Below are 20,596 nucleotides of genomic sequence, written 5' to 3' on the forward strand. Positions count from 1 at the left end.
GGGGTGGGGGAGCTGGAACATTTCAGACCAGTTGGGAAAAGGGTACATGGGTCCTAGGCCAGGGGAACCCGGGCCCCCAGCGACTGGGGCGCCCGTGGGAAGAGAGGGGAGGAGAGAAGCAAGCAGGGTCCCCGTCAGCCCCTGCACCCACCACCTGCCCTGCCGCCCCCTCCACAGCTCCGACTCCCATGGGGTGCCCTGCCCTGTGCTCTCAGGCCACAGGGTAAGCTTTCCAGGGCGGGGGCTTCAATCTGTTTTTCTTTTTCTTTTCATTATTTTTTTAAAAAATTTTTTATTGATGTCATAGAGCAGGGGTCCTCAAACTTTTTAAACAGGGGGCCAGTTCACTGTCCCTCAGACCATTGGAGGGCCGGACTATAGTTTAAAAAAAACTATGAACAAACTCCTATGCACACTGCACATATCTTATTTTGAAGTAAAACAACAAAATAGGAAAAACACCTGCATGTGGCCCGCGGGCCATAGTTTGAGGACGCCTGTCATAGAGGAAGGGAGAGGGAGACATAAACATCCATGATGAGACAGAATCACGGACCGGCTGCCTCCTGCATGCCACCCACTGCAGACCAAGCCTCGAATCCCGGGCCTGTGCCCTGAGTGGGAATCGAACCCTGACCTCCTGGTTCATAGGTCCTCGCTCAAACCCTGAGCCACGCCGGCCGGCCTTGATCTGCTGTTAGTTCTCTGTCTCCTGGCACCCAGCAGGCCTCCAGTGGGCGTCTATGAATGGATAAGGAAGGACAGAGTCTAAATTGGCCGGACATGGGGACAGCCTGAGCAGGGACACGAGGAGAGAGAGCTACAGAGGTGTGTGAGCCTGCGCCCGAGGGGACACAGGCCACTGACAGCTACGCTCCCCACATCCGCCCTCGCAGCCCCGCCGGGACCCCACTTCTTTCCCCCGGGACTGCGGGTGTTAAGGTGGACACAAGTGACCATGTGGTCATTGATGTGTTAATATCGGTGATGACCATGGTACTAACAAAAGTCACCACAAGTCCCTCATGTCCTGACTAGGGGGGGAGGGGGAGGGAGAGGGAGCGAGCAGTTGTGTCTGACAGATGAGGAATGAGGCTCAGGAGGTCAGAACCCAGAGGTGAGAGGTCAGGTGTGTCTGCGTCCCAGGTCCGGACTCTCTAGGCCAGGGTTGGGAACGTCCTGCCTGCAGGCCGCGGAAGGCCCGAGAAATCACTGGCTCTGGCCCTGCCGGGGCATCAGGGTGAGTTCCTGAGAGGTGTGACCAGACGGAGCGGTTGTCTTTGGTAGATCATTGTGTATGGCCCTGATGACGCCAACAAGACCCAAATGGGCCCTAGGTTGGCTCAGTGGATAGAACAAAAGCCTTCGGACTGAAGGGTCCCAGGTTCAATTCTGGTCAATGGCACATGCTCAGGTTGTGGGCTCCATCCCCAGTGTGGGGCGTGCAGGAGGCAGCCGGTCAATGATTCTCCCTCATCATTGATGTTTCTCTCTCTGCCTCTCCCTTCCTCTTGAAATCAATAAAAATGTATATTTTTAAAAAGTATCAAATGGCCCTTGGCAGAATGAAGGCGCCCCCCCCCCCTGCTTAGGCCGGACCCCACATGCGTCCCTCGTAGACCAGGGCCCTGGGAGGAAGGCGGCCGAGAGGCTAGTTGCGCTCTGCACTGCCCACCGCAGCCTGGCAGCCCAGCCCGCAGTCCATGCCCACTGCACGGTGGAGCCTGACCCCACAGACACGTCCGGGACCTCCCGAGTCCCCCAAGTCATGGCTGAGCCCCGGCGGGTTGCGGGGGGGGGGGGGGGGGTCAAGGGCGATTACCTACCCAGGCTCCTCCTCCTCTGGCTATGGAGCCTGCAGCCGGATGGGGCCCAGGACCACGTCCACCTGCTCCTGGTAGGCGCCCACGTCCCGCTTGGGCCTGGGCTGGCAGCCGCCGCGGCAGCGGGAGGCGGGGTCGTGGGCCCGGCACACGAGCACCTTGCAGTGCAGGTACACGGCGGGGAGGCGGCGCAGGAAGTGGAAGGAGCGGAACCGGAAGCGGGCAAGGCCGGGCGGTGCGGAGAGGGCCTGGTAGGTGTCGTCTCTCACGCACCTGCAAGGAGAGAGGGCGCCCGTCAGCGCTCAGGGCCTCAGCCGCCCCGACCAGAATGCACTGGGCATGGGACTCAACTGCCCATGCCTCCTGCTGCACCCCACCTGCGCCCCCTGCTTCACCTCCCTTCCTGTCCCCCCTTACACCCCCTGCACGTCTGCCCTGGAGCATGATTGGAACCAGGACGGTGAGAACATCCATTCTCAGCTGATTTAGGGTGATATGCCCTTGGCCACGACAGCTGAGGACCGCCCGCCGTGCATCATCTCTACCCAAACCCCATCTACACTCTCACTCATCCTCCCAACAGCCACTGATGTGGGCGTCCTCCTGCTCAGTTGGTGGGTGGACACTGGCTTGAGGGGTGCCACTGCCCCCCAGAAGGTAGAGCTGGGGGATCTGGCATCTCCATCTCGATCTGCTTCCAAATGAAAGCTTTCCCACCACACCCATGTCCTGTGTTGCCAGGACGTGCCCAGAGCTCCTCACCTGGGGCCTCATCCCGTGGACAGTCAACTGGCTTGGTGGCCCCGGGGGAGCCATTCCATGCGTCAGGCGGCCCCTCCCTGTGCGCTGACCAGAGCGGAACCCTGACGGCTCAGCTGAGCTCCCAGGACCCAAGGCCTTGGCTCCTGTGGTGGGCTATCAGGTCAACGAGGACACGGCTTACCCGCTCCGGATGAGGTCGTAGGTCACAGAGGCCAAGTCCTCGGAGGACGGCGACGCCACGCAGGTGTCCACGAACAGGGCCATGGAGGCGTCGGCGCGGCGGATCTCGGCCTGAACGTACAGGTCCTGGTTCAAGCGCACGTAGTAGGGGTGAGAGGTCACGGGGTACGCGAAGGAGGACGACGTGTAGAAGGACATGTTGACGGCGAAGTGGCCGTACTGCACTTCCTGGACCTCGGCGTTGTCGTTGGCGACGTACATGAGGTCCACCCAGGTGTCCCGCAGCATCCGGCAGCTCACGTGGAGGTGCAGGCTCGGCCGCCTCTGGATGACGCTGCTCGCGACGGCGCTGGCTGCTTGCAGGGTGTTGGAGTAGGTAATGGTGTCGTTGTCCAGCTGGGAGGGGCGGGAGAGGGGTCAGGCAGATGCCCTGCAGGAGGATCTCTCTGCTGCTCTTGTCAGAGTCAGAAGTAAGTGACTCAACGCGCTTCACAACTCTCCCAGGCCTGGCCAGCGTGGCTCAGTGCTGAGCGTTGACCTATGAGCTCACGGTTTTATTCCTGGTCAGGGCACAGGCCCGGCTTGTGGGCTCCATCCCCAGTGTGGGGCATGCAGGAGGCATCCTGTCCATGATTCTCTCTCATCATGGGATGTTTCTCTCTCTCTCCCTCTCCCTTCCTCACTAAAATCAATAAAATCGTATCCTATCTAATAAAAGAGTAATATGCAAATTGACCATCACTCCAACACACAAGATGGCTGCCTCCATGTGGACACAAGATGGCCAGCAGAGGAGGGTAGTTAGGGGTGACCAGACCAGCAGGGGAGGGCAGTTGTGGGCAATCAGGCTAGCAGGGGAGGACAGTTAGGGGTGACCAGGCAGGCAGGGGAGGGCAGTTAGGGGTGACCAGGCTGGCAGGGGAGGGCAGTTAGGGGTGACCAGGCTGGCAGGGGAGGGCAGTTAGGGGTTGAACAGGCTGGCAGGGGAGGGCAGTTAGAGGTAACCAGGCTGACAGGGGAGGGCAGTTAGGGGCAATCAGGTAGGCAGGCAGAGTAGCGGTTGGGAGCCAGCATTCCTGGATTGTGAGAGGGATCCCAGATTGGAGAGGGTGCAGGCTTGGCTGAGCACACTCACCCCTGTGCACTAATTGCGTGCACCGGGCCTCTAGTTAAAAAAATAAAAGCCAGACAGCAGCCAGTCCCTGGGGCAGGGCTTCCTGAGCTTAGACAGACAGCTGGGTTATCATGGCAACAGGAGCACTTCCTGTCCCTCCTGCACCGCAGGCTTGTTTCCGACCGGGGCTCCCAGCCCGCAGCACATTCTCGGGGTGTCGGTCTCCGGCCCATGTGATGTGCCCGCCACCTGGTCAGGGTGATGTTTCTGGGGACGAGGCCTTGCGCCTGGTCCCCTGTGAGCTCTCAAGCCAAGGAGGCCGCTTCCTCCCGGGGCGTGGTAGGTCCGGAGCGCCCAGCAGCATCGTAAGAATCCACAGACAATGACAGGGACGGGACGGAAGCCGAGCAGAGCACAGGGTGAGAGGGGGGGCGAGGAGGGAGGTCAAGGGTCGCTGCCCAATACCCCAAACGGCCCAGAGGAGCAGGTGAACAGGCCCCGGAGGCCCCAGTGAGGCGAGCACAGGTGAGGCGTGGCCAGCGGAGACGGGGAAGCGGTTCCCTTCCCAGAGGCTCCGAGGGTCAGAGGCCATGGCCTCGCCGGTCACAGTTCCCAGGCCTGGGGGCGGGGGGGCGGGGGCGCTTATGCAAGAAAGAGCCCCAAACTAACGCCATAATGGCCTCCATGGGGACCCTGAACGGTGAGGCTGCCTGGCATATCACAGAGAGGAAGGAGGGGGTGTGCCTGCACCCCTTCCCCTAACGGGGCCCCGCCCCTCACCCCACCCCGAGCCGTGGGGCTTCAGGCCCCGCGAAGCCCTGGCAGCGGCCGTGGTTGGGACGATGGATGTGCTGGGCAGCCTGCGGGCACCCTCTGCCTGGACGGTGGGGAGACCGCCCGCCGCCGCCGCCTCCCTGTGGTTTGGAAGTGGCGAGGGACATGGATGCCTTCACCCCGATCACGTTCCGGTTTTACAGACACAATCCCGTCCCCGGGGCCCCAGGATCCGGGACACGCAGGGACGTCGCCGGGAGGAAGCGGGCCCCGGGAGGGCACGGGAAGGCCGACTCACCTGCTGGACGGTGCCGCAGCCCGCGTAGGGGATGGTGAAGGTCACCTGGCTCGCCGTGACCTGGGCCCTACACTGCTGCACGCCGTCCCAGCGGGGGATGACCAGGTCGCTGGCCGAGTAGCCCAGGGCCTGCAGGTAGCTCCTACTCACGTTGGCCTGCATCCGGTCCGGCAGGCAGAGCAGCTCTGGGGGCCGAGGGCAGCCGGGTTAGTGCACGCCCAAAACCCACCCGGGATCCCCCCCACTCCCCGCCCCGTGCACATGATCGAGGGGCTGACAAAGGTGGTTCACATTAGGGTATTCTCACCACCCCCCAGGTGCCCTATGCACACAGATGGAGAAATCGAGGCAGGTCCTGACCGGTGTGGCCCAGTGGGTAGAGTGTCAGCCCGTGGACTGAAGGGTCTCGGGTTCGAATCCAGTCAAGGGCAAGTTCCTCGGTGGCAGGCTTGATCCCCGGCCTCATGGAGGCAACCAATCGATGTCTCTCTCTCACATGGATGTTTCCCTCTCTCTGTCTCTCCTCCTCCCTTCCACTCTCTCTAAAAATCAATGGACAAATATCCACAGAGGAGGAAAACAAAAACAAAAGAAATGGAGGCCGGATGTGGAAGGAGGAGGTGTCCCGCCAGTCACCGTGAGCCGCAGAGTGAAGTGACGCTCGGGTGGAATCGTGGGGACGCTGTGAAATAGGGTCCGTGGGCCGTGGAGCCGGCAGGGCTGAAAGTCCCGACAGAAAAGGGCTGGGACAGCACCTGCCCGCCGGCCACCGTCCGTCCGTCCGTCCGTCCCCTGCACAGCTCCACTCGTGGCCACCAGCCTCTGCTGGGCCCAGCGCAGCGACCCGGGGCCTCCCGGTGGCAGCCACACGTGCCAGGTCTCAGGACACGGTCACGGTGCCCCTCACTCTGGATGGTCACAGGCCTCCCACCAGGGCCACCTCCGCCCTGGGCATGGTGTCCACTCAGCGCATCTTCTCGCACCTGCCCTGTCTCTGCCGACTGACCACAGTGAGGCGGGCACCGCCCACCCCAGTTCTGGCCCTGGCCCACGTGTCTGGGCAGCCAGAGTCCCCAGACCCAGCACCCCTGGTCCCTTCCGGCAGCAGATCCGGCCCGGGGACCTGCCGGGCGACTCTGGTCTGCTGTCCCGCCACTGCAGATGCTGGCGGGGAGGGGAGTGCCGGGGGACAGGCCCCCCGCCCCGGAGAGCCTGGGACTTACTGGTGCTGTGGTTGGAGGGGCGGGAGTAGTAGTCGGCCTGGAACCCGCTGCGGGTGACGCTGCCGTCGCTGACGAAGCGGATGGACATGAAGTTGGAGGACGACGTGAAGGAGTCCCTTGAGCCGTGGCAGATGCGGCCGAGGAGCCGGGAGCCGAGGGCGGGGCCGTCGAACACCTGGATGTAGTCGTAGTTGCAGTTGCTCTCCAGCCTGGGGACACGGGGCAGGGGGAAGTGCGCTCCTTAATCCTCCCCCGAGGGCATTTCCCATTGACTTTTAGGGAGAGTGGGAGGGAGGGGCGAGATAGAGAGAAACATCTGTGTGACAGAGAGATAGATTGCCTTCCACACGAACCCTGACCGGGGCCAGGGACCGAGCCTACAACTCTGGTATGTGCCCTTGACCGTGAATCGAACCTGCGACCCTTCAGTCTGAGGGCTGACACTCTACCCACTCAGCCAACTAGGCCATGGGTTGTCCATCTATTTTTTCAAAATATGTTTTTAGTGATCTCAGAGAGGAAGGGAGAGGGAGAGAGAGAAAAACATCAATGATGACAGAGAATCATGGATGGGCTGTCTCCTCCATGCCACACACTGGGGATGGAGCCCACAACCTGGGCGTGTGCCCTGACTGGGACTCGAACCATGACCTCCTGGGTCATAGGTGGACACTCAATCCCTGGGCCACGTCGCCGGCTCATCCCTCTCTTTTGGCTGAGGCTCGGGAAAGTCGAGTGATGTCCTGTGGCCACACTGGGCAGTCGTGACCACACTGACCGGAAGCCAAGGCATTGTCCTGGTCCCAGTGCCAAGGCTGCCCCACAGGCAGAATGCCAAGGGGCAGACTCTCTCACACGGTGCCTGCTCTGTCCCTCCCTTCTCCACGTCCCTGAGTTCCCCCCAAGATCCCCCCGAGAGGCCCTGCAGCCGCTCTGCACGCCACTCACTGCACATCTCTGAAGACCACGGTCACGCGGTGGTTGTTCTGGACCTCGATGTCCCACACGCAGCGGGCGTTGTTGGGGTAGCTCCCAGGGTAGGACGGGCTGGAGAAGCGCCCCGAGGGCCGGGACAGGAAGCCCCCGCATGCCGCCTCGGCTGCCAGGACAGATGCAGATGCTGGTGACCCAGAGCACACGGCGCATCACCGCAGGGGGGGGGTGGGGGGATTTTTACTTATTTATTATCTTTAATTTTTTGTATTGATTGATTTTGAGAGGAAGGGAGAGGGGGAGAGAGAGAGAAACATCCATGATGAGAGAGAATCATGGATCGGTTGCCTCCTGCACGTTCCCTACCGGGGATCGAGCCCGTAACCCGGGCATGTGCCCTGACCGGGAATCGAACCCTGACCACCTGGTTCCTAGGTCAACGCTAATCACTGAACAATGCTGGCCGGGCAAGAGAGGGGCATTTTTAAACAATTCCCAAGACAGAAACCCAACAGGAGGTGACCCAGCGTGGCCTATCCCTGAGGCTGAGGGACACGGAAGGAAGCCATTCCCGCCATCTCGCCCAGCGTCACGGTCATGGAGGGGAGGGAGCTCGGGCTTACCCGTTGGCCTGGTGGTGGTGTAGCGAGGCCCTGCGGACAGAAAGGAAAGATCATGGTCAGTTTCCTGCCATCCTTGGCGCAACCACTGAGCACATGCTCGCTCTGTGCCACCCTGGGCCACCCTGGGCCACAGCGAGACACTGACCACAGGCCGCGCCCTCCGTTGCTCCCAGCCTGGAGGAGGTGGGAGCGGCCAGGGAGAGGTCAATGGGGGGAAGGGAGACACATGTAATAATTCAAACAATAAAGAGTTTACATGTAAACACACACACACACACACACACACACACACACACACAAACCAGAAGCTATCCGGCTGGCAGGGGCCATGTGGAGAGTGCGTGTGTGTGAGCAGGAAGCTGGCTGTGTGCACACAGGCGGGTGAGGGTGCCAGGGGCGGGCTGGGGAGCTGGGGTGCAGGTGGAGAGAGGCGGCGCACTTGTGGGCACCTCCACCATGGACAGTCGCGTGAAGGAATTTGTTAACAGACGAGCATCTGTAGAGGTTCTACTCGGCCCTGTTTCTAGAAAGGTCACCATTCGCCCCGGGTTGGCCTGAATGGTTATTGGCCCCTGAAACGCCGCAGGACCAATCCTCTCCTCCCTCAGCCTCTCTGGGACCCGGCAGCGGCGGCGGGGCTCAGAGGAGCTCCTGGGCAGCGCAGGGACAGCAGCATCCTGGGCACTCGGTGCATCGCCGTGCAAACCCGGAGCATCAGAGAGAGAAGCTTCCCGGGAGCCCGCCTTCTCCTCCTGCAAACAAAGTGGGGGGGGTGGGGGGGAGGGTCCCCGGAAGCCTGGGCCGTGGGACTCACCTGGGGTGGTCATGTTGCCAAGCGAAGCTGCGAGAAAGAGAAGCAACGGGGTCGGGGTCAGGGCCCAGGGTGAGTCCCAATGAGCCCCTCAGGATGCGGACAGAGGGGCTCCTACGTGTCCCCTTGTGGCCTGAGAAATGCTGCGGGGAGCGGCCCACGGGAGCTGGCTGGTAAGTGTAACCTCTGAGGCTCTTCCCCCCAAAAAGGTGCTGCGGCGCCTATTCCTACACCATTAATGCACATTAAGCCGCTGTCTATCTGAGGGCCGGCCTGGGGCCAGGTGACAGCCACCCCCAAACTTCCAGGAACCAGGAACCTGCTGGCGATGGGGGCGGGAAAGGCCCCTCTCCTGGTTGGCTGGGGTGACAGGAGCCCTGACTCCAGGAAGCCACACGAAAATGGAGGCCACAAGACTGGACGCAGCTCAGCAGATGACGCCCGCATCCTCCCCGTGGTTGCAGTTGTGCGAGTTCCATCCCCGGTGCGGGCAGCTCCACAGGTAGGACTCGTGCCCTGAGCAGCCCACATCGTCCAGCAGGATGGGCCCTGAGCCCTGCCCGAACCGGGCACTTCCTGGGGCCGAACTGGCCCCGCCACAGCCCAGCTGCCTGCACACCACGTTGGCGTCATTGGTGTCCCACCCGTCATCACACACGGTGCCCCAGGAGCCTCGGTAGAGGACCTCCACGCGGCCCTGACACCGGCCACCAACGTTCAACACCTCATAGCCAAACCTGCATCAGCTCCTAGAAGGGGACCAGAAAATTCACTGTCGCCGGTGTCGCCTGAAGAAAGAGGCTCTGAGGTGTGGGTGAGGTTCCGAATTCTTCCAGAGGCCAAGCCTTTAGTGTTTGGGGTAACAGTCCCCAGAATTAGGACTGGACCGAAGCCTGTCCATCACCCTTTATCTTCATGGAGCTGGTGCCAGCACCCATGAGTGTGAGCTGTGGGAGGCATGTTCCAAAATTGGTTTCCCACCAGGTTGGCCTTGGGATGCAGACAAAGAGGGGAGGCCTGCCATCTTCACTGCAGTGACTCATATGCAGAAATGGAAAGACACTAATCTCCCAGGTACCCAATCCAGATTTGAGGTTGATGACACTCAGCTTGTACACACGGAGCTAACCCCGGACACATGGCCTCAGGATGAACACAACAGTTCCACCCAGAACCTTGATGTCCTTCCAAAGCCACGCCCTCTGTCCCCTGCCATCGCCTGCCTCCCTGAGCCAGAGGACTTCCTGTCCAGTGTAAGGAAGCCAGGGTCATGCTGGGACAGGCCACCAGGGCTGGGGTGTTGACCCCAGAGAACAGGCAGTGAATGACCCCACCAAATGGGTCAACCGATGTGCACACCAATCATTCAGACTTGACCCTTTCTGATATTGAGAGGTTACACCCATTTCTAGAGTTTTCCATGGGGTCACAAAGCCCCATCCCCAAGGCCCTCACAGGTTCCTTGCACTCATTGGCCACCTGCCATCTCCCACCTCCCCTGCTCCATCCCACTCCCTCTCCTTCACAGCAGACCTCTGTGCCCTCGGAAAGTCCCTTCAGAGTCACCATCTTGGAGACCCCCAGGTGACACCAGCCTCAGAGGGGAGGTGCTTAACAACCCCCACACCAATGGACCGGCTGCCGAGAGGAATGCCCAGACACACTCCAGGGGAGAGTGAGCTGGCTCCTCCAAGCATACTTCCTCCAGGTCGGTGCTGAGCTCCAGGCCAGAAGCTGGTTCCACCCTCAGGGCCTCCATCATGGCCATGCCCCAGGGTAGGCAGTGAACTTTGGACACAACCAAGGATTCATCTCCATCACGGGGAAAGGAGTGTGGACATCCTGTCCTGATAGTTGTAAGGATGCCACTAGGCAGAAAACCACTGGATTGCCCATGGGGTGAGCAGGATTGCCCCCGGCATCCCAAGAGTCACCAAGAGAAGAGTTCCATGAAACAGGGACAAGCCTAGGCCATGGCCTCCTTAGCCACTTATTTCTTCTCCATGGTCCTGCCTGACTTGAGGCAAAGCCCTCAGGGGCGATCAAACTCAACCAGACAGGAGAAGACAGAGCCTCACAGCCCCTGAAGCTGAGCCAGTGCTGGGGTCGCAGTAGGTCCCAGCAGGCCACCAGGGCTGACCCTGAGCTATGGCGGAGGGTCTTCACCAAGCCTCCTCCAAGGAGCCCACTGGAGACAAGTCATTAGCCAACGATGTCAGACAAGGACCTGGTCAGAGACCCTCCTCTGCCCCCTCCCCCAAGAAACAAGGAGAAGGATGGCCCAGGTAGAGCCTCTTCCAGTCAGGTTCCATCCCGGAGGTGATTCAGGGGCAGAGAGGGGCCTTGGAGGGGGAAGGGTCGTGTACCTTGTGTTGTAGAAGAGGCAGTTGTGGATGGAGTTGTGGGATGAGTTGTCCATGTGCCTGGAAGACACAACAAAGAGAAAGACGTGGTGAGGCCTCGGGAAAGTAGTCCTTCCCAAAAGGGTGGGCCAGTCACTGTGACTTTCCCATGTGCCTCCTTCATTGCTCCCAGCCTGTGCACAGCCTTCCACAGCGCTGGGTCATCAGAGCAGAAGGCGTGTGAAAGACTAACCGCTTCCCTCCACAACTCTGACCGCCATGTTCCTCCCCATTAGAAGACCTTTCCCATCTCTGCTGCATGAGCCAGGCACGCACTAGTAGCCTTGATGCTTTGGACTAACTCGGAAACTGGGATAGAAAGAGTCAGGGCCTGGTGATTGAACCGGGAGGGAATCACATGTCCTGGTAACCAGAGGACCCTCATCACGTGTTCACTGCCATCCCCAGGCACTGTCTCTGCCTCTGGGGATGAAGATGTGACCATGCTGGCACTCAGGGTGTGTCAGGTGTGAGAGGAGGAGAGAAGGCAGAAGCCTGCTGTCCCGTCATCAGAAAGCCAATGGGCTTCAGTGCCCACTCTCCCACAATGCCCTCCTCAGCCTGGAGTCATGGGACCATGTTCATGGAAGTGCCACTTTCTCTGACCATCGGCCGCTCTCCCCAGGGACGGCCACCAAGTATCTGATGGGAACTGAGAAGGAGGATGGACAGAACGAGTCTTTGGAATCCCCCCACCTCCAGTTAAGGAGACAAAGTGCAAAAGTCTGGTCCAGATGGGGTTCAAAGAGCCATGGGTCAGCTGTAGAGGGCCGACCGGCAGAGGTGGGCAGAGAGAGGGACAACCCAGGAGAGGTTGCTGGGAATCAACTGGCCAGGATGTGGCGGGCTGAGCAGCTGAAGGAAGAAAAGGTCTGACACCAAGCTCCCAGGTGCCCAGCCCAGATGCCAGGTTGATGACCCATAGCATGTACACACAGAGCTGACCCCGTGCATATGGCCTCCGGTGGCACACAACAGGGACACCGGGACACAGTCCTTCCAAAGCCACCCCTTTTGGCCCCTACCATCGCCTGTCTCCCTGAGCCCGAGGACTTTCCGTGCAGTGTAAGGAAGCCAATGTCATGCGTGCGAAAGGCCTCCAGGGCCCTGGTGTTGACACAAGAGAAAGAACAGGGAATGACCCCATCAAATGGAGTCAATCAATGTGCACATGATTTTTCAGCCTTGACCCATTTTTATATTGGGAGTTGACACAAATTTCTAGAGCTTTCCATGCGGTCACAATGCCCCATCCCCAAGGTCCTCATTGGCTCCTTCCCATTCATTGGCCACCTCTCCCAATCTCTCTGTCCTTCACAAAGGACCTCTGTGCTCTCAGGATGTCCCATAAGCATCACGATCTTGGAGAGCCCTCAGGTGACACCGTCTTCACAGATGGGAGGTACATACCAAGCCCAACACCCAGGGACCAGCTGCCCTGAAGGAATCCCCTGACACCTCTAGGCTGGAGTAAGCTGGCACAAGGACACCTCAATGGGTGTGCTCAGCTCCAGGCCCCAGGCTGGTTCCAGACACAGGGACTGCCTCATGGCCATGCCCCAGGGTAGACACTCAATTTTGGAAACACCCAAGGATTCATCTCCATCACGGGAAAGGAGCAGGCACATCCTGTCCTGCCAGGTGTATGGATGACACAAGGCAGGGAACCACCGGATTTCTCATGGAGGTGAGCAGGACTGCCCCCCGCATCCCGCAGAGCCAACAAAGGCGGAGTTCCATGGCTCCGGGGACAGGCCAAGGCCATGGCCCCCTTAGCCACTTATTTCTCCTCCGTGGTCCTGCCTGACTTGAGGCAAAGCCCTCGGAGGCAATCAACCTGTGCCAGACAGGAGAGGACAGAGCCTCACAGTCCCTGTGGCTGAGCACACACTGGGGTCTCAGCAGGTCACAGGAGGCCTCCAGGGCTGACCCTGAGCCATTGGGGAGGGTCTAGGCTGAGCCACCTCCCAGGAGCCCACTGGAGACACGTCATCAGTCAAGCATGTCAGACAAGGACCTGACAGAGATGCTCCTCTGCCCCCTCCCACAAAAACAAGGATGAGGATGGCCCACGTGGAGCCTCTTCCTGTCAGGTTCCATCCCGGGGGTGAATCAGGGGCAGAGAGGGGCCCTGGGAGGGGGAAGGATCCTGTACCTTTTGTTGTTGCAGGAGAGGCAGTTGTGGATGGAGTTGTGGGATGAGGTGTCCATGGGCCTGCAAGGGAAAGCAAAGAGAAAGACGTGGTGAGACTTCAGGAAAGGAGTCCTTCGCAAAAGGTTGGGCCAGTCACCGTGACTTTTCCATGTGCCTCCTGCACGTGCTGCCAGCCTGTCCACAGGCTCCCGCTCCGCTGGGTCAACGAGCCCGAAAGCCTGGGGGAGACCAGCCGCATCTCTCCACGTCTCTGACAAGCCATGGTCTTCCCCATCAGAAGACCTTTCCCATCTCTCCCACAACAGCCAGGCACCAACTGGTGCGCTTGAAGCTTTGGCCTGATTCTGAAGCTGGGATAGAAAGAGTCAGGGCATGCTGATTGAACCGGGAGGGAATCACATGTCCTGGTACCCAGAGGACCCTCATCACGTGTTCACTGCCATCCACAGGCACTGTCTCTGCCCCTGGGAATGAAGATGTGACCATGCTGGCCCTCAGGGTGGCAGGTGTGAGAGGAGGAGAGAAGGCAGAAGCCTGCTATCCCGTCATCAGAAAGCCAGTGGGCATCAGTGCCCACTCTCCCACAAAGCCCTCCTCAGCCTGGAGTCACGGGACCACGTTCATGGAAGTGCCACTTTCTCTGACCATCGGCCGCTCTCCCAGGGGATGGCCACCAAGTATCTGATGGGAACTGAGAAGGAGGATGGACAGACCGAGTCTTTGGAATCCCCCCACCTCCAGTTAAGGAGACAAAGTGCAAAAGTCTGGTCCCGATGGGGTTCAAGGAGCTATGGGTCAGCTGTAGAGGGGTGACCGGCAGAGGTGGGCAGGGAGAGGAACTTCCCAGGAGAGGTTGCCCTGACTCACCTGGCCAGAATGTGGTGGGCTGAGCAGCTGAGGGAAGAAAAGATCAGACACCAAGCTCCCAGGTGCCCAGTGCAGATGCCAGATGGCTGAGACACGGCAAGTACACACGTGGCAGACCCCGTGCACATGGCCTCTGGGTCGACACAACAGTGCTACCCGGAACCTTGCAGTCCTTCCTAAGCCACCCCTTTTGTCCCCTACCGTCACCTGCCTCCCTGAAACAGAGGACTTTCTGTGCCGTGTAAGGAAGCTGGTGTCATGCCTGCGACAGGCCGAACGGGCTCTGGTGTTGACCCCAGAGAAAGAACAGGGAATGACCCCACCAAATGGGATCAATCAGTGTGCACACTGATTTTTCAGCCTTGACCCATTCTCACATTAAGAATTGACACCAATTTCTAGAGTTTTCCATGCGGTCACAATGCCCCATCCCCAAGATCCTCATTGGCTTATTCCATTCATTGGCAACCTGCCATCTCCCACCTCCCCTCCCCTCTCCCAATCTCTCTGTCCTTCACAAAGGACCTCGGTGCTCTCAGGAAGTCCTTTTAGCATCACTATCTTGGAGAGCCTCCATGTGACACCATCCTCCAAGGGGAGGTGCTTTATAAACCCCACACCAAGGGACCGGCTGCCCTGATGGAATCCCCAGACACCCTTCAGGGGAGCGTGAGCTGGCTCTGGGGCCACAAGGACTCCTCCTCCAGGTCGGTGCTGAGCTCCAGGCCCGAGGCTGGTTCCAGACTCAGGGCCTCCTTCATGGCCATGCCCAAGGGTAGCAGCTCAACTTTGGACACACCGAAGGATTCATCTCCATCACACGGAAAGTATTGAAGACATCCTGTCATGCCAGGTCTAAGGATGCCCCAAAGTAGAAAAACCCAGGATTGCCCATGGAAGTGAGCAGGATTGCCCCCCCCCCCCACATTCCCCGGGGCCACCCAGGGCAGAGTTCCATGGCTCCAAGAAGAAGCCAAGGCCATGGCCTCCTTAGCCACTTCTTTCTTCTCCATGGTCCTGCCAGACTTAAGGCAAAGCCCTCAAGGGCAATCCACCTTGGTCAGACAAGAGAGGACAGAGCCTCACAGATCCTGAGGCTGAGGGAGCACTGGGGTCTCAGCAGGTCCCAGCAGGCCTCCAGGGCTGCCACTGAACTATGGCGGCTGGTCTTGGCCTAGCCTCCTCCCAGAAGCCCACTGGGGAAAAGTCATCAGCCAACCATGTCAGAGAAGGACCTAGTCAGAGACCAACATCTTCTCCCGACCCCCAAGAAACAAGGATGAGGATGGCCCAGGTGGAGCCTCTTCCTGTCACGTTCCATCCCGGGCGGGATTCAGAGGCAGAGTGTGGCCGGGTAAGGGGAAGGGTCGTGTACCTTCTGTTGTTGCAGAAGAAGCACTTGAGAGTGGACTTCTGGGATGAGTTGTCCATGAGTCTGGAAGACACAACAAAGAGAAAGGCGTGGTGAGGCCCCTGGAAAGGAGTCCTTCCCCAAAGGGTGGGCCAGACACGGAGACTTTCCCATGTGCCTCCTGCACGAGCTCCCTGTCTGTCCACAGCCTCCAGCTCCGCTGGGTTATGTGGGCCGAAGGACTGTGAGAGACAAGCCGCATCCCTCCACGTTTCTGACCACCATATTCTTCCCATAGAAGACCTTTCCCATCTCTCCGCCGTGAGCCAGACAAGCACTGGTGGGCTTGAAACTTTGGCCTGAATCTGAAGCTGGGATAGAAAGAGTCAGGGCCTGGTGATTGAACCGGGAGGGACTCACATGTCCTGGTAACCAGAGGACCCTCATCACGTGTTCACTGCCATCCCCAGGCACTGTCTCTGCCCCTGGGGATGAAGATGTGACCATGCTGGCACTCAGGGTGTGTCAGGTGTGAGAGGAGGAGAGAAGGCAGATGCCTGCAGTCCCGTCTTCAGAAAGCCAGTGGGCATCAGTGCCCACTCTCCCACAATGCCCTCCTCAGCCTGGAGTCATGGGACCATGTTCATGGAAGTGCCACTTTCTCTGACCATCGGCCGCTCTCCCCAGGGACGGCCACCAAGTATCTGATGGGAACTGAGAAGGAGGATGGACAGAACGAGTCTTTGGAATCCCCCCACCTCCAGTTAAGGAGACAAAGTGCAAAAGTCTGGTCCAGATGGGGTTCAAAGAGCCATGGGTCAGCTGTAGAGGGCCGACCGGCGGAGGTGGGCAGAGAGAGGGACAACCCAGGAGAGGTTGCTGGGAATCAACTGGCCAGGATGTGGCGGGCTGAGCAGCTGAAGGAAGAAAAGGTCTGACACCAAGCTCCCAGGTGCCCAGCCCAGATGCCAGGTTGATGACCCATAGCATGTACACACAGAGCTGACCCCGTGCATATGGCCTCCGGTGGCACACAACAGGGACACCGGGACACTCACAGTCCTTCCAAAGCCACCCCTTTTGGCCCCTACCATCGCCTGTCTCCCTGAGCCCGAGGACTTTCCGTGCAGTGTAAGGAAGCCAATGTCATGCGTGCGAAAGGCCTCCAGGGCCCTGGTGTTGACACAAGAGAAAGAACAGGGAATGACCCCATCAAATGGAGTCAATCAATGTGCACATGATTTTTCAGCCTTGACCCATTTTTATATTGGGAGTTGACACAAATTTCTAGAGCTTTCCATGCGGTCACAATGCCCCATCCCCAAGGTCCTCATTGGCTCCTTCCCATTCATTGGCCACCTCTCCCAATCTCTCTGTCCTTCACAAAGGACCTCTGTGCTCTCAGGATGTCCCATAAGCATCACGATCTTGGAGAGCCCTCAGGTGACACCGTCTTCACAGATGGGAGGTACATACCAAGCCCAACACCCAGGGACCAGCTGCCCTGAAGGAATCCCCTGACACCTCTAGGCTGGAGTAAGCTGGCACAAGGACACCTCAATGGGTGTGCTCAGCTCCAGGCCCCAGGCTGGTTCCAGACACAGGGACTGCCTCATGGCCATGCCCCAGGGTAGACACTCAATTTTGGAAACACCCAAGGATTCATCTCCATCACGGGAAAGGAGCAGGCACATCCTGTCCTGCCAGGTGTATGGATGACACAAGGCAGGGAACCACCGGATTTCTCATGGAGGTGAGCAGGACTGCCCCCCGCATCCCGCAGAGCCAACAAAGGCGGAGTTCCATGGCTCCGGGGACAGGCCAAGGCCATGGCCCCCTTAGCCACTTATTTCTCCTCCGTGGTCCTGCCTGACTTGAGGCAAAGCCCTCGGAGGCAATCAACCTGTGCCAGACAGGAGAGGACAGAGCCTCACAGTCCCTGTGGCTGAGCACACACTGGGGTCTCAGCAGGTCACAGGAGGCCTCCAGGGCTGACCCTGAGCCATTGGGGAGGGTCTAGGCTGAGCCACCTCCCAGGAGCCCACTGGAGACACGTCATCAGTCAAGCATGTCAGACAAGGACCTGACAGAGATGCTCCTCTGCCCCCTCCCACAAAAACAAGGATGAGGATGGCCCACGTGGAGCCTCTTCCTGTCAGGTTCCATCCCGGGGGTGAATCAGGGGCAGAGAGGGGCCCTGGGAGGGGGAAGGATCCTGTACCTTTTGTTGTTGCAGGAGAGGCAGTTGTGGATGGAGTTGTGGGATGAGGTGTCCATGGGCCTGCAAGGGAAAGCAAAGAGAAAGACGTGGTGAGACTTCAGGAAAGGAGTCCTTCGCAAAAGGTTGGGCCAGTCACCGTGACTTTTCCATGTGCCTCCTGCACGTGCTGCCAGCCTGTCCACAGGCTCCCGCTCCGCTGGGTCAACGAGCCCGAAAGCCTGGGGGAGACCAGCCGCATCTCTCCACGTCTCTGACAAGCCATGGTCTTCCCCATCAGAAGACCTTTCCCATCTCTCCCACAACAGCCAGGCACCAACTGGTGCGCTTGAAGCTTTGGCCTGATTCTGAAGCTGGGATAGAAAGAGTCAGGGCATGCTGATTGAACCGGGAGGGAATCACATGTCCTGGTACCCAGAGGACCCTCATCACGTGTTCACTGCCATCCACAGGCACTGTCTCTGCCCCTGGGAATGAAGATGTGACCATGCTGGCCCTCAGGGTGGCAGGTGTGAGAGGAGGAGAGAAGGCAGAAGCCTGCTATCCCGTCATCAGAAAGCCAGTGGGCATCAGTGCCCACTCTCCCACAAAGCCCTCCTCAGCCTGGAGTCACGGGACCACGTTCATGGAAGTGCCACTTTCTCTGACCATCGGCCGCTCTCCCAGGGGATGGCCACCAAGTATCTGATGGGAACTGAGAAGGAGGATGGACAGACCGAGTCTTTGGAATCCCCCCACCTCCAGTTAAGGAGACAAAGTGCAAAAGTCTGGTCCCGATGGGGTTCAAGGAGCTATGGGTCAGCTGTAGAGGGGTGACCGGCAGAGGTGGGCAGGGAGAGGAACTTCCCAGGAGAGGTTGCCCTGACTCACCTGGCCAGAATGTGGTGGGCTGAGCAGCTGAGGGAAGAAAAGATCAGACACCAAGCTCCCAGGTGCCCAGTGCAGATGCCAGATGGCTGAGACACGGCAAGTACACACGTGGCAGACCCCGTGCACATGGCCTCTGGGTCGACACAACAGTGCTACCCGGAACCTTGCAGTCCTTCCTAAGCCACCCCTTTTGTCCCCTACCGTCACCTGCCTCCCTGAAACAGAGGACTTTCTGTGCCGTGTAAGGAAGCTGGTGTCATGCCTGCGACAGGCCGAACGGGCTCTGGTGTTGACCCCAGAGAAAGAACAGGGAATGACCCCACCAAATGGGATCAATCAGTGTGCACACTGATTTTTCAGCCTTGACCCATTCTCACATTAAGAATTGACACCAATTTCTAGAGTTTTCCATGCGGTCACAATGCCCCATCCCCAAGATCCTCATTGGCTTATTCCATTCATTGGCAACCTGCCATCTCCCACCTCCCCTCCCCTCTCCCAATCTCTCTGTCCTTCACAAAGGACCTCGGTGCTCTCAGGAAGTCCTTTTAGCATCACTATCTTGGAGAGCCTCCATGTGACACCATCCTCCAAGGGGAGGTGCTTTATAAACCCCACACCAAGGGACCGGCTGCCCTGATGGAATCCCCAGACACCCTTCAGGGGAGCGTGAGCTGGCTCTGGGGCCACAAGGACTCCTCCTCCAGGTCGGTGCTGAGCTCCAGGCCCGAGGCTGGTTCCAGACTCAGGGCCTCCTTCATGGCCATGCCCAAGGGTAGCAGCTCAACTTTGGACACACCGAAGGATTCATCTCCATCACACGGAAAGTATTGAAGACATCCTGTCATGCCAGGTCTAAGGATGCCCCAAAGTAGAAAAACCCAGGATTGCCCATGGAAGTGAGCAGGATTGCCCCCCCCCCCACATTCCCCGGGGCCACCCAGGGCAGAGTTCCATGGCTCCAAGAAGAAGCCAAGGCCATGGCCTCCTTAGCCACTTCTTTCTTCTCCATGGTCCTGCCAGACTTAAGGCAAAGCCCTCAAGGGCAATCCACCTTGGTCAGACAAGAGAGGACAGAGCCTCACAGATCCTGAGGCTGAGGGAGCACTGGGGTCTCAGCAGGTCCCAGCAGGCCTCCAGGGCTGCCACTGAACTATGGCGGCTGGTCTTGGCCTAGCCTCCTCCCAGAAGCCCACTGGGGAAAAGTCATCAGCCAACCATGTCAGAGAAGGACCTAGTCAGAGACCAACATCTTCTCCCGACCCCCAAGAAACAAGGATGAGGATGGCCCAGGTGGAGCCTCTTCCTGTCACGTTCCATCCCGGGCGGGATTCAGAGGCAGAGTGTGGCCGGGTAAGGGGAAGGGTCGTGTACCTTCTGTTGTTGCAGAAGAAGCACTTGAGAGTGGACTTCTGGGATGAGTTGTCCATGAGTCTGGAAGACACAACAAAGAGAAAGGCGTGGTGAGGCCCCTGGAAAGGAGTCCTTCCCCAAAGGGTGGGCCAGACACGGAGACTTTCCCATGTGCCTCCTGCACGAGCTCCCTGTCTGTCCACAGCCTCCAGCTCCGCTGGGTTATGTGGGCCGAAGGACTGTGAGAGACAAGCCGCATCCCTCCACGTTTCTGACCACCATATTCTTCCCATAGAAGACCTTTCCCATCTCTCCGCCGTGAGCCAGACAAGCACTGGTGGGCTTGAAACTTTGGCCTGAATCTGAAGCTGGGATAGAAAGAGTCAGGGCCTGGTGATTGAACCGGGAGGGACTCACATGTCCTGGTAACCAGAGGACCCTCATCACGTGTTCACTGCCATCCCCAGGCACTGTCTCTGCCCCTGGGGATGAAGATGTGACCATGCTGGCACTCAGGGTGTGTCAGGTGTGAGAGGAGGAGAGAAGGCAGATGCCTGCAGTCCCGTCTTCAGAAAGCCAGTGGGCATCAGTGCCCACTCTCCCACAATGCCCTCCTCAGCCTGGAGTCATGGGACCATGTTCATGGAAGTGCCACTTTCTCTGACCATCGGCCGCTCTCCCCAGGGACGGCCACCAAGTATCTGATGGGAACTGAGAAGGAGGATGGACAGAACGAGTCTTTGGAATCCCCCCACCTCCAGTTAAGGAGACAAAGTGCAAAAGTCTGGTCCAGATGGGGTTCAAAGAGCCATGGGTCAGCTGTAGAGGGCCGACCGGCG

The 20,596-nt window shown here is 59.1% G+C and overlaps 1 protein-coding gene across 1 annotated transcript in view; it reads right to left on the reverse strand.

Annotated features, from left to right (window-relative positions):
• DMBT1 (deleted in malignant brain tumors 1) overlaps positions 1–20,596 on the reverse strand; it is a gene marked incomplete at both ends in the record, with an annotated part of 99,845 nt that overhangs the window by 44,169 nt on the left and 35,080 nt on the right. Inside the window, 7 exon segments of the mRNA XM_079793941.1 lie at positions 8,938–8,971; positions 8,973–9,278; positions 10,908–10,964; positions 13,099–13,158; positions 15,341–15,400; positions 17,538–17,597; positions 19,779–19,838. Of these exon segments, the coding sequence (XP_079650067.1) occupies positions 8,938–8,971; positions 8,973–9,278; positions 10,908–10,964; positions 13,099–13,158; positions 15,341–15,400; positions 17,538–17,597; positions 19,779–19,838 (637 nt within the window).

The sequence above is a fragment of the Cnephaeus nilssonii genome (genome assembly GCF_951640355.1).
Source record: "Cnephaeus nilssonii genome assembly, chromosome: 16".
NCBI classification, from domain to species: Eukaryota; Metazoa; Chordata; class Mammalia; order Chiroptera; family Vespertilionidae; genus Cnephaeus; species Cnephaeus nilssonii.